General features: G+C 40.3%; 1 protein-coding gene across 4 annotated transcripts; it reads left to right on the top strand.

Moving 5' to 3' along the window:
* Nucleotides 1-276: 276 nt before the first annotated feature.
* On the top strand, nt 277-13,159 carry cpsf6 (cleavage and polyadenylation specific factor 6). Of its 4 annotated transcripts, none has more exons than XM_062383134.1 (11): nt 277-408; nt 2,298-2,507; nt 2,644-2,747; nt 3,055-3,200; nt 3,475-3,648; nt 4,761-4,868; nt 5,790-6,285; nt 6,427-6,542; nt 6,641-6,794; nt 7,056-7,252; nt 12,543-13,159. In XM_062383134.1, exons 1-10 carry the CDS (start codon nt 349-351, stop codon nt 7,240-7,242), a joined length of 1,755 nt encoding a protein of 584 aa, XP_062239118.1. In that variant the 5' UTR covers nt 277-348; the 3' UTR covers nt 7,243-7,252; nt 12,543-13,159. The 4 variants fall into 4 exon arrangements, with proteins under 4 accessions (XP_062239118.1, XP_062239116.1, XP_062239117.1 ...); XM_062383132.1 differs by having other exon boundaries at nt 7,035-7,252; XM_062383133.1 differs by having other exon boundaries at nt 3,055-3,209.
* The last annotated feature ends 1,115 nt before the right edge of the window (nt 13,160-14,274 follow it).

Below are 14,274 nucleotides of genomic sequence, written 5' to 3'. Positions count from 1 at the left end.
AATAGGTGCTTCTGATACACACTTCAGAGAGAACCATTTTCTACTTTACTGCATACATTTGACAACCTTACTTTTAAAATATAAAAAGTTACTTTTATATTTTTGGTAGTTTCCAACCTTGGCTTCTGACGCCTCACAAGAATCACAGTGTGGGACAAATTTAATTTCATATAATTCTGAAAATTCATGCAAAACCTTCTCGTTGTTATTGTAATACTTAAGATGCTCAGAATAAAAACAATGTGATGATTGTGTGTGTAGTGAGCGGCAGTGACCAGCCGGGGGCGCCTGTTGTCGCTCTCATTGTGTCTCTGCAACTCCGATCGGAGGGAGACGGCTCAGAGGAAAATGGCGGACGGTGTGGATCACATCGATATCTACGCCGACGTGGAGGAGGAATTTAATCAGGTAATAGCTCCACTTTCAACGCACTTCAGCCATGTATGTTATTTTCTGTATATGTGTGTAACAGTTCCCTGACGTTATAATAAGAGAATATCGCGGTTTGTCGGGTCAGAGGAGCCCAGCTCGTACACATCCCCCCTCCCCCCCGACCACCATGCTGCAAACCGGCCGCCTCAGCTAGCGTTCACCGCCCAAATGCTACATCCGTGCTGCTGCGGTTGTTCAACACGGAGTTTGTTGCATTAAATCGTCGAGTGTGTGTTGTGCAAATGTGTGTATTTGTCTTAGTGCGGGTGAGAAGCGGCTGCATGGCGTCCGAAGTCTCGGGGCCTCGCTCGTGGCCTTCCGTGGCGGGATCCAAACAAACACACCTACGTTAGCTTAGCTGAGCGTAAGCCACTTGTTGTTTTTGTAAGGAGTATGTTCCAGTCCTTTTTGAAGTTTAGACCAAATACAATATTTTAGGTGTAAACGAGCTTGTAACGTGTTCTTGAATTGTAAGCATGAGCTAGAATTGTGTTTCGCGGGGGTTTGAGTTGTTAGCTTGGGGCTTGCTAGCTTCGTTGTAGCATCGCTGTGTCTGCTCGGCACATACAGTTTTTGTCTCACTCGTACGCTCTTTTGCTGAACATCTGGTAAAAGAGACGCATTTAATTTCACTCGTGCAAAACCGCACAGAGACAATGATTCCCCAAACAGGTTTAACGTTGCGTCATGTTGGTCCGACGGGTTCGTTGTAAACAACCATGCAGCTGCTCGTCACCGGAGACAAGCAACTCTTCGTCTTCTCTCCCGGGTTCCTCCTGATCTGATTAACCTGAGCTTCCACACAGCAGACGTGTTGTAGAGTATTAGTCTCTGCAACGTTAAATGAAAACCTATTTTAGTGTAAATAAATAAACAGGGTCGATATATCGTTTATTTGGGTTTTGTGCAAGTCTTTGAATGAGATTTAGGCATAACTCGAGCCACCCCAGTCCTCATATGACCGACTTATGTTAACCTTACATGACCAGGCAGGGATTGTTTACATGCTGCCATGTGCTGTCTGCAATGCTGGGACTACACATGGCTGTCATTTCTAACCATCTGCTCAACAAACACTCGCCCAGTTAATGTGAGATGCTCATTGGTGAATATCCTCCTGAAAAAAGCCTGTGGCAATTACATCCCCGGCAGCCGTAACGAAATATGGATGTGTTCACAGTGTAACACCAAGTATAGAGTGGATAAGACAATTAAATGAAAGGCCAAGTTGACAGGTTTTGCCAACTGTAGTGGATTTATTGTAATAACACATCATGCAGTTTATATAATTGGCCCTTTTCTGCCTAACAGTTTAAAATGTACCTCTGCTATTTAGGCTGTACTGACTAATCAAAACATTGTGTGAAGCTACTCATTTCAGTATCATATGCTGCAATTGCAGATGTTATGGGTATAATTACTGTTGTGAAAGTGCTGTGACGAAACCTGAGCTTGACATATCAGCCCATAACGAGTCCCATCCCTGTACATTTAAAAACACAACAGTTATTTTAAGTATTTTAACTGCTGAGAGCTATTAACCTTGGATGGAAATGGTTGCTATCATTCTTGCATAGCCCGGCTCAGGTTTAACCCTTTTAAAAAATATATATAAACTTCTTTTGTTGTCATAACTTAAAAAGAACACAAATAAATAAAGGAATATACAGCAATAACTTTCTGAAGCTTGAGTCTTGCATATGTTTCACATCGCCATTTAAGTTAAAGAAATAACTGGTTGCATTGGATCAGTACATACTAGCAAACTCGCTGATGCCCGACGTGGCATATTATGTGCTGCTATGGGAACACCTTTAATCACGTCTTATAAATATTAACACAACTGATATTTTCATGCTCAACAGGAATCTGACTATCCGGTTCACGAGCAGATCGATCTGTACGACGATGTAATATCCCCATCAGCCAATAATGGCGATGCTCCAGAGGACCGTGACTACCTGGACGCATTGCCTGCACCCGGGGGCTCAGACGGAGGCAAGAGTGCCCCACCAAATGTGGTTTACACCTACACAGGAAAAAGAATCGCCCTATACATAGGCAACCTCACATGGGTAGGTAGACTTCACATTGGTGTAATTCTGTTCAGGCTGTGCCAAGTGTAGATCCAGTTTATAGGCAGGTTCTCAAATTCTGCAAAACTATAATATTGAAGTTCATGTGGTTATAATGTTTTCGTCTCTTGTGCAGTGGACAACAGATGAGGACCTGACAGAAACAATCAGGTCGATAGGCATCGCAGACGTGCTGGAAATAAAGTTCTTTGAAAACAGAGCAAATGGCCAATCAAAAGGGTAAGACCTTAATTATCTGTGCATACTGTGATTCCATTAAACAACAGTTGAGGATAAGGGCTTCTTTTATATACATTTATATTGTGTCATAATGCTGTCAGCATTAACCATAACTTTGGAGAAATATATGATATGATACAATCGTTTTGAATGAATTTGTTTGTCTTGTAGTCTAGTTTTCCGAAAGTGTCTAAGTTTCAATAAAAATACTTTAAATCTGATGAAGTTGTGAATATTGGTCTGTAGATTGTGCGGTGATGCTTGGGAAGCCAGTATGAGAAAAAGCTTTATTTCCTGTTCCTCTCAGATTTGCCCTTGTTTGTGTGGGCTCAGAGGCTTCATCCAGGAAGTTAATGGAGCTCTTATCAAAGAGAGAGCTCCATGGTCAGAGTCCCATCGTCACGCCGTGCAACAAACAGTCTCTCAGTCAGTTTGAGATGCAGTCACGCAAAAGTAAGGAGGGCAAGTGAACACTCTGCATCTACACTACAAAAGCTAACTAAAAGACTTGTCACTATGCTGTTTGAAATCATTCATGTAAACAATTACCCATGCTTTGACATGCCAGTTAGTCTCCTGAATACACTGCAGCACCTACTGACACAGCTACACACTTCAAGACAAAAAGCATTAATTCAGCTAGTGCAAGTCAGTTAGTGCCGCAATTTCAAGATATCTATATGTATATACATAGATATACATAATAAGGGTAAGTGTTATTTCTCAGGTACTCAGTCAGGTCAGATGTCTGGGGAAGGTAAAGCTGGTCCCCCTGGTGGAGGTCTCCGTGGAGGTTTCCCCATGGGTCGTGGCAGAGGCAGATTCCCTGGACCACCCGGCCCAGGAGGAGACCGCTTCCCTGGTCCTATTGGACCCGGAGGACCGCCACCACACTTTCCCGGTAAGATTGGTAACATGGGATAACATGGGATGATGTCCCGCTCAGTTCAGTCATTTGAAAGATAACATACAAAAAGGCCAGATTTATTAATCAAATCAAAGCTGGGTTATACTCTAGCGCATAAACTGAAATATGTATCCAATCAATCAAGATGAGTTTTATAACGCATTCCAAGCAGGAAGGAGTGAGCATTTATTGGAATGATGGCAGGACACGTTTTGTATAACGTTGGCTGACTCCGAATTTTAGGACTTTTGAGGAAATCATTGGAGCTTGTTGAATGTTAGATTGACCCACGTTCTACAAATCAAGGTGAGTTCAGGGAAGGCATGCTTATGAAGTCTGTTCTGGAATATCAGCTTAAAAGAGTGAGTCAATTTAAGGCTGGAAGAATAACACATCACGAGTGACGGACTCACTACAAGCATATTTATTCTGTGATGTGTTGGCATCACCTGATTCTGACTTTGGTTATTCTGTCTTATTCCCCCCCCCCCAGCTTTTTTCATTTGTGATAATACTGTATTATTTATAATCATAATTGCATCATAGTGCAATAAGTGCTTTGAAAACGTAAAACATTTATAAATATGATAATCTGTATCTGGCGGTGTTGCTCAGTCAGCTGCTCACGCCCACATCGACTCAAGGCTCGTCCTTTGTATTGTGTGTGTTGAATGAGGAATCTCTCTCCTGGTGGAGCTGTGCCTTTGCATGCGTCTCCCCCACCATCTGGGTTGTGGTTTTTTGACCAACTTATCTTTTGAGTTGAACGTATAATCCTTCCCTAGCTGCAATTTTCTGTTAACTGATAATTTCCCCACACCATTCCTTGACAAGCAGTTAGCTCACAGCTTTACTTGACTCGCGACCAGCCTTCAACTTCTTCCAAATCTTGGATTGGCTGCCATTCTCTTCTAGTAGAAAAAAATGGACTTGCCAGCTTTTTTCCATTTTTTGCATCTTTGCCCTCCATCCCACCTTTTTTCCCACATTTCTTGTCTCGCTTTGCGACTGATGCCCCATGCTGCTGGGCCATCAAAGGCCTTCAGTTGGTAGGCAGACGTTTATCAAGGGGAGAGTTGTGATTGGTTTGCTTTCTTCCCCATTAGGCTCGGGGATGACACCAGATCTGATTAGGCACCAAGATGGCCCTCTGATGGATATGAATTTCAATCCCTTCCCGCCAGGGGGCAGGAACGGAAGCTGGCGCGGCAGAGGTGAAACACCTCGTTTGATCTGATTGATTTGATCGATCACCTTATTTTTCCGAATTTACCAAGTTATCTAGATCTCTTAAAAGACTGTTTTCATTTAATACTGTTGGCCTTACATTAGGCCAGAGTTAATATTTTGAAGTGTTCACATGAAAACATCAAACGTCAGAAGCTGCAGAATTATTCTGTACTGCACACTGCTGCCTGCTGAATCATTGTATGTCAGAGTACATACAGTATTTCTGTCCATCTTTTGCTGCCCTACTGCGTACGGATGTATAGTTTGTTTGATATCAAGAAAATAGTTTTTGCAAAATTGCTTCCTCAAGTCCCACGAGAGATTTACAGCAAATAGTTTCTAATGTCAAAGCTGTGTAATCACCCAATAAGCCTTCTAACATAATTTGATAAGAGTCCCTGTTTGCCAACTGCAATATATATTTAGGTATGTCAAATAAGATCTTGGCATTCTGAAAATGCTGTTCCGAGGAAAATAAAATCATCATTAAATGCAAGACCTCGGATTAAAAAAGGAAAGTCATCTTGAAAGCAAATTGCTTTGGGTGTTTATCCTCATCTCTTCTGTTGCCTTCGGGTTTTTAACATTGTGTTTTTCATTTGTTGTTCCCTGTAGCTCATATCTGTCTGTCATTATCTGTGCTTTGAACAATCAAACCTAATCATACCTGTATTAGAAGGAAACAGAAAAAGAACAGCATAACATAATATATTTAATGTTAAACATGACTTTGGGCCTATACAAGATTTAAACCAGTGAAGAAAAGGTCTGCACGATTTTGACCAAAACACTTATTTCCCCTTTAGATGCAGGCTGAGGAAGGCTCTACTTGCTGCAACATAAACAAAAGATAAAGATTTGGGTTCACCAGCTTCTGTTTTTTTCTTTGTTTTCTTCTTTTTTAGGTGGGATGCAAGGTCCTCCACGTCCCCCTCCTGGTCCACCTGGCCCCCCCGGCCCTCCAGGACCTCCACCCCCTGGACAGGGCCTCCCCCCTCCCCTATCTGGTCCTCCAAACCGTGGTGACCGGCCGCCTCCTCCTGTTCTCTTCCCTGGTCAGTTTGGCCAGCCACCAATGGGACCCTTACCTCCAGGCCCCCCTCCTCCAGGCTATGGCCCTCCCCCTGGTCCCCCACCCCCCCAACAGGGCCCGCCACCTCCAGGACCCTTCCCTCCTCGTCCCCCAGGTCCCATTGGACCGCCCATGGCTTTGGCTCCTCCTCCACACATGCCTGGTCCCCCACCGGGTGGACCACCACCAGCCCCGCATGTCAACCCCGCCTTCTTTCCCCCACCTGGCAACAACAACATGCCCCCCAACGACAGCCGAGGGCCCCCAGGACCAAACGACCCATACGGACGCCCGCCACCTTATGAGAGAGACTTCGGACCCGGAGGCCGGTGAGAGTGGGTGGTGATGTGGGACAAATAAGTTACACAGCAAATCATATAATTTCCTCTTGGCAATCTTTGGCACAACTAGTTAACATTGGTTACATAGAAAGTGCCATGACGCTAATGTATGTTTGTCTGTCTCTATAGGGAGATGGAGGCGTCACGAACCCCCTTGAGTGAGGCAGAGTTTGAGGAGATCATGAACAGAAACAGAGCCATCTCCTCCAGCGCCATATCCAGGGCCGTGTCTGACGCCAGTGCAGGTAACATATAGTGATGTACATAGAATGCAACTAAATGCCACATAATATCAAATTAAGAAACGCATAAATTAACATTTGATGCAACCTCTTTGTTTTAGCTGACTATGGCAGTGCTATAGAGACGCTGGTGACTGCCATCAGTCTGATCAAACAGTCCAAAGTGTCAGCAGACGACCGCTGTAAGGTCCTCATCAGTTCCCTGCAGGACTGTCTCCATGGAATTGAGTCAAAAAGCTATGGCTCGGCCTCCAGGTAAGAATTTGAATTTTATGCAAATAAGTGTCCTATTAAATATGACATTGAAGTTGTTTATTAGCTGTACTAAAGAGGAGAAAGAAAGTCTGCAGTTTTTAAATTCTAAAGACAATTTTTTTTCCACTTCTAATTGTTGTGCTATTTTTTCTGTAGTGCTAATTGTAACATGAAGTTGTTGTTTTTTCATCATGGAAATTGCCACAATATACAATAAGTATTTAATACATTGAATCACAGTCTAATGCCGGTCTCTGCCAGGCGAGAGCGCTCCAGAGAGCGTGACCACAGCCGCTCAAGAGAAAAGAGTCGACGACACAAGTCCCGCAGCCGTGACAGGCACGAGGACTATTACAGAGAACGCAGCCGGGAGAGGGACCGCCATCGCGAGAGGGACCGAGACAGAGACAGGGAAAGAGAGAGGGAGAGGGAGTACCGACACCGTTAGACAAGACAAGGTGGGTACAACCTTTGGGATTTTCTTCTGTCATAACATTTTTTCTTGTTTTCATGCTCCCTGCACTTTTCATGGATCTGGAAGGAGTCAGGCTAGTTAAGTCCTCAACTGCACGATTAGAATAGAAAACACCAGCGATTATTCTTGTTGGCTGATCTCATCAAATCAGGATTAAAGGCTTCATAATCTCAAAATCTAACTATATAGACATACTCTGTCCAAAATTTGATCTACTCTTTAGATTTCCCACAACAGTACAGTCACATTCAAGTTAATGATTAGAGCATAAAATGCTTCTAAACATGTCTAATCCCTTTTTGAAGTCATATCAATATTTGATTGAAAATTAGGAGCTTTCAAATTAATTGAACCTTAAAATCTACAACGACAGTAGTTATGATCCAAATGTATGTTCCTGAACCTCCTCGTGGGGGGGGTACTAGAAGAGAAATGGTAAGCAACATTGACTTATAATATGCAGTCTTTATGGTGTCTGGTAAGTATCAGGTAAGTTTCACACTTTCAATCACGTTTCAGAATCGACAATCGCACTTATGTTGCTTGTGTTTTTACTGAAATATCTTGTCACATTACACTTGTTGTATTCACTCTGCTCAAAGGGCTTTGTAACAGTTATATGTATGAGTTTTTTTAGCACTATTCCAAAACAAAGAGAACACTGACCGTTACTCGAAATTGACTTTGTGAATTAATTGTTATGTTTTTGACCTGCACGTCTCTGAGGCTGGTAAATCACAAAATTCATTCATTATCCACTTTCTGTATTCAGCTAAATGAATAAGAAAATACAGGTTCACAGTATCTTGATGAAAGCCTGTGGGAAAGTATAAAACAGCACTAACCTGATGCTGTACTTCTGTAGATTCAAACATGTGATTTGATCCTATAAAGTGGAAATAATCAGAAATTGGGATTTACCAGCAGCTGTGGCCAGTCGATCAAAAGTATGATTTCTGGGTTAAATATCAAGACACAGTTCTGAAGCTCTTTGTTATGTGTGAGTTTGTAGCTTGTTGAAGTGTAGGGTTCTTAGAGATTGTTTTCAACAAGAAAATCACAATGTTCAGTTTATAGGAGACAAGTATACACCTTGTAAATGTTGCATTCATAGTAATGTTGTATACGTTTTCACCATTTCATTTCAAAAGCTGGATAAATTAATGTCATGTTTTCATTAAGATAATTTTAAATTTATTAATCAGTGTCAATATCTGATGATTTTTGGATAGACAAATTCTGACAATGTGACTATACCATATTTGCATGACAAATATTTCCTGGCATTTACTTGTGTCACATTTACTGTTTTGTAGCCTCCTTTTTCTCACTACCTTTACCTCAATTTAAGACATTGAGGAAAGGTTACAAATATTCTGTGATAGTCTGTCCTTTTGATGTCATTTTCTGGAAATACAGAATGTTGATTGTGATTTGATCAGTGGCTTAAAATTTACATGAATTAACTAGAATAATAATTTAATCTTTGAGAACTTGTAAATGAGAGAATGCTGGAAAAAAAAAACGCCCAACAATTCTTGATGTCATACATTTAAATCACACTTGTATGCTACTTATTATTTGTCAGACTGACGCATAGAGTATGCATTTTAATATTTTATTTTCATCTGACACCTGTACTGAAATGATTTCTGTTTAGGCTGCAGGGTTGAGTTTTCAGTGTTGAAATGAGATTATACAGATTTTTCTGGGTATTTTGGCTCGTAGCATTATGGATGGCTGTTAGGATGAGAAGCCGTGTTTAAGATGGGTTGATTATTATAAAACCACCAGTCGCTGCCTTGTACACAACTAATGTGTTTGGCTGTCTGAGGCTTGCTGGTGATTTCATGGCATTTTGGATTCTTGAATCATGTTGTATTATATCTGGGAAGATGCTTTCTTCCATTGCATCACTTCTGTGATGAAAAATATGAAAACCTTTTTGTTAAGTTCGAACCGCAGTTGAAATATCGGCTTTGAACTGTTGTGTCGTTCCCATGTCCTTTACTGCCAAAGCCCTAAGGTGTGTGTGAGTGGCTGTGTAAATCAGTCCTTAAAGAGCATATAGGTTACATGGGACCTTTGGGATCTACGCACAGCAATGCATCACCCCAAATAATGTTTCTCATAATTTGAAATGTGATGTGCGATGGAAGCTTTATTTAATCTTGAAAGATCGATGTCTGAAGTTGTACTGACTCTGTCTGTACATTAGACAAATTATTTACATGTTTTCCTCTTATTCTGAGAAATACTAACTGGGGTGGCTTTGCCCCTGGCGTATCTGATTTTAATAGAAGCCCAAACCCATAGAGCTACCAAAAGATTGTGATTCGATCTATAGTATGGATCTATTCGTTTTTCGCTGTCAGTGCAGGTTTAGTGAATCTGACTTCTGTTCTGCTCAATTGTCCTTTATCTACACAAGGTTTTGCTGAAAAGTAAATCTTGTGTCCACTGGGAACCTCTCAACAAAAACTAACCTTTTTTAATATCATTAAATTAGAAAGTAGATCTTATTCCATGTTTTCTTTCCCATACAGCAAATCACCTTTATATATCAACACCAGTATTTCACCAGCAACTGCTGCAGTGTCCTCTAACACTCTCAGTGTTAGATGAGAGATCCCCAGTGGGCACAAGACCTGATGTTACCTAAAGAATATGAAGATAACAGTATAATGACTGTTTTTGTCTGTCTGAAACGAGAATAATCGTAAGGACTTGGGGGGTGTTCAGTATGTAATGAGGCCAAATATGTGCATTTTCCATTTGATCATTTCCTTTGCATTGAGTCTGATATTTCACGGCATGTTAATCAGCTTCTGTTCCTGATGGTAGTGTGGCTATTTATTGTGTCCGCTGCTGCATTAGCACTGTTGTATCTGTTCATATTGTCATGGGGGAATACTCACTGTTTGTACAGAGCCGATATGACTTTCTATGCTACCTCTAAAGTCTGAATGTAGGTGTATGTGTGCAGGAGATCAGTCCTTTGTGTCAAACCAGGGTCAAACAGGAGCGGAAGGTACAGTGACATATCTTAAAGGGATGTTCTTTTACTTTGATAATGTTTATGGCCCATGTTATCTTGGTCAAGAGAATAGCAGTGCATTTATCAGATGCTGTTCTCTTGAATACCAAGTGTTTTCAAGCTTTTGCTGAAGATGTGTTAATTAAAACTCTTCCGTAGCCAAGTTTAAACCTGTAATATGTGAATTATCAGATGGTAAGTATCCAATGTCAGACTGTTTGATGAACTGCTTGACCCTGGTTTGACCCCTGTTTCAGTTTTGTGCTGTTATCTGACTCGCTGCTACACATGTTAATGTTTTCCTAGGAACTAGAATACACTGAACAATGGTTCCACAATATGGCATTTTATCCAAAGTGAATTATATTTTTCTTTTAGTCTGATATTTGGATGTAATTTGTAAATTTGTAAAAAATTGGTATTGTCGGCTAAACTGTTATTTTGTCTGTAACTATGTACCATGTACAAAGAAAACACCTTTACAGCAAAAAAACATTCAAATATGCATTTGAATCTTTGACAAATTTAAATACACTTTTCTGTATAAGAATTGTTTTATGAAAAATTAATTATCAATAAAATGGACAGGGCTGAAGTAGATCGTTGTTGATAGTCCAAGGCTCTGTTTAGATCTGATACAAACATCTGTCCTGAGAGATCTGGTCACAAGTTGACAGCAGGGTAAGTGTCCTGAGTGTGGCGCCTGTGTTTGTGTCGGTGTGCGTCTCTTTTAGAGCGAGCGAGTGAGTGAGAGGAGTCCGGTGAGTCTGAAAGAATGAATGCGTTGCTATGAGGAAAAATGTTGCCATGCTATAGAAGTTTCAATCAAATAATGGACCTGAGCCCTTTTTGCTTTGAAAGCAGCTTGTTTTGGTTAAGAATTAAGTCGAAAGTCCAGACTTGTGTATGAGGTGTAGAAAATACGTTAAGAGTTAAATCAATAGACTTTTACCAATTGAAGGAAAATCATTAAACCATAATCTGGTGGCCAGTGTTAATGTTATGGTGGTGGGCGCAAACAAATGAAGGTGTGGAATCTGAGCAGCATAAATATGTTTAAACGTACGTCAGCTGAGAAGGCCGTCCTTTTGTGTGTCCCAGACCACCTCCCAATCTGTTTTTTGTAATTGGATCTTAGGCCTTTTTGCGTGCGTTCAGACCTGCACTTAGCTTTGACCACTTGTGATCAAATCATTCAGGGCAGGTGTTAACACCAGGTCATAAAGCTGCCTTTTTGTATTCGTGATGAAGAGGTTGCATTCCTAGTTCCCTGTATCTCTTACTGGGCTTTCTCTCACTTGGGGGTTTAAAAAAAACACTGACATTATTTCTGTTAAATGTAAAATTCCTGAAGTGCTTTTGGCAAATCACATACATCCCTGGGTGGAAGGTCTTTAGTTCTGTCTGTGAGGAAAAAATAATAACAGCCATCTTATGTATCCAAATTTAGAATCCAATTTCTATGGTTTGCAAATACCACAACTAAACCAACATTCATAGTCACACACAGTATTAAAGTATAAAGCTTAGTTTATAAATAAGGAAGCAAATCCTTAAGGTAATTGGGAAATAACATTCTGTCAGTGGCTCATTATTGATAAGATAAAACAAACCTGAAGCATTTACCGATCTTAGTTTCACTCCCGTCGAATACGAATAAATACTCTAAACTAAGCACACTAACACAGTGTAATAGTACATGATGCAATATGGAGACAGCTCTGTAAAGCATCCCAAGTTAACTTCAATAAAATGGATTCCATTAGCTGTCTTTAATGTAATAGACAGTTTTTGTGCTATGGACTAAATGAACAGTTCAACTTCTCAGTACCTGCAATTAGTTGTACTGTTGTGTACAGTCTGATAGATTTCACCCCTGAATCCTGGATATTTTCTCTTCCAGTTTGCATGACATGTTATTCTGTGTCTGTGCGGAGGGTCGGGAGGCAATACACAGTCAACTGAGTCGTTTAAGATGAACTAATGTAAAAAAAAAAAAAGAACTTTTGATATTAAAATGCTATGTTTATAGTTTTTTTTATTTAAAAAAAAAAAAAAAGGTAACACAGTGGGCAGAAACAAATGCTCCAGCTCTGACCCATGGTGATGGTGAATTGAACCCGGCCCTGCTGTGCACTCTGTATGTGTAGAGGTTAACTGGTGGGGGGAGGGAGGGAGTGTTCACTGTTGGGCTGCCTCGAAACCAAACTCCACCCTTCGTTTTGAAACCTTTCAGCTCACGAGGATCAAGGATGGATGGAAGGAAAAGGAGGAACGCTTTCAGTGCACCACCACCACAACGTCCCCAGCCTGCATGACCGGACAGGATTACAACCACCTACTCCTCCACCACCCCTCCCATCTCTCTCCTCCTCTCCTTCTCCACCCATCCTTCTCTCTGTCTGTTCATCTTGTCTGCCTGACTCAGAGCAGTGGATGGAAGAACCAAACCTGTGTAAGGCTATGTTATCCAAACACCTATACTCATGGTATCTAAAGATAAAAAGAAAAGAAACTTTCCAAACAGCTCTTTTATTTTTATGATGTTTTATTTGACATGAAGACGAGTGATGCTTTTCTTTTTTTTGCAATGAAACAATAAAGAGGCCCGCACGCCCCCTAAATAGAAGACACAAACATTACATCCTATTTGCTTTTCATTTCCCTTGGCTCGCTGTACTGTGTACATTCAGTTTAGAGATCAGTCTTTATAGGGTATATGTTGGATGTTTTCTCCCCCACCTCTTCCTCTCATTCTCATTTATTCTTTTCATGGTTAGAATGTTTGTAAATGTCTCTGCTTTTGATTAAATACTAGATGGTGTTGTAATAAAAAATGTTTACTGAGGTACACTCTGCATTTGTTGAATTCCTCTACATGTTCGGCTCGTTTATATTAAATGTATATTTTGGAGTGAAGAATGTTTTTCATATTGAATTGGTCCAATTTGATTATACATGGAAGGTGTTAGTAAGCTGCGCTGGACTTTTTTGTTTTTGTTTTTTCTTAAGAGATTGACTAAGCAAGAAAGATTAGAATGCACTATGGGCTCTGATTTATTGATCTGAAAAATTGAAGGTCGAAGTGTACATGCACATTTTTGGACACCTTTGGAACACACAAAAGTACCTAAAATACGCACAATGTTCAGGGGTTCAAGTGGTTTCTGGTGTTTGATTCATGTGTAACTGAGCTCAGCAGCCACCATCACAAGAGCACTTTTATATTACCATTATTTTTTTATTATATTATTTCCAAACCAAATTGTCTGTCATATTGTGAATGTGAATTATTGGACTTAAACCCGTTATGACGTGAGCAACTAAAGTTTTTGGCTTAAATGGAATTTGTCAACTTTCAAATATCAATGAATCCCTTTAATGGAAAAATTGCAATTTGAAGTAAGTGTGACTTTTTGCTCCCATGTTCCACATGTAACATGTTTTTGTATGATCGTATTTTAACGCCCGTACGTGAGGAACAAATTCAGTAAAGCTTTCTATTCAACTGGAATTACCATAAGAAATGTCCTGTTTTGTAATGCAAGACATTTATACCACCTGCATCATGTTCATGTTTTGCATTTCTGTTTTAACAGGCTCATTGTAAACACTGACCCTGAGCTGATGTTTTTTATTTTCAAAATCATAGATGACCCTAAATCGTTACCCAGAGAAATTTGAATTTGAGTAAATATAAATGTCAAGGTAATGTCAAGGTTCAAAGCAATAATGTTTAATCTAAAGCTGCCATATATTGTCCTGTTTCGTTTGAGAGACTCAACCCTGAAATTAATAACGGGGGCTAGCACAGCATATGTTAAGTTTGTTCAGGATGCCTCACTATTGTGTAAACTGTAGAATAATTTTTTTATTTTTTTGTTTGTCTTGTTGGACCTTGTTTTGTTGAATGGTTTTTTATCCATGATGTTGGTTCAAATCTCAGGGACAATCCCTTAAAATACCTC

The sequence above is a fragment of the Platichthys flesus genome, chromosome 23, assembly GCF_949316205.1.
Source record: "Platichthys flesus chromosome 23, fPlaFle2.1, whole genome shotgun sequence".
Classification (NCBI taxonomy): domain Eukaryota; kingdom Metazoa; phylum Chordata; class Actinopteri; order Pleuronectiformes; family Pleuronectidae; genus Platichthys; species Platichthys flesus.
This window is presented reverse-complemented; position numbering and strand designations above follow the sequence as displayed.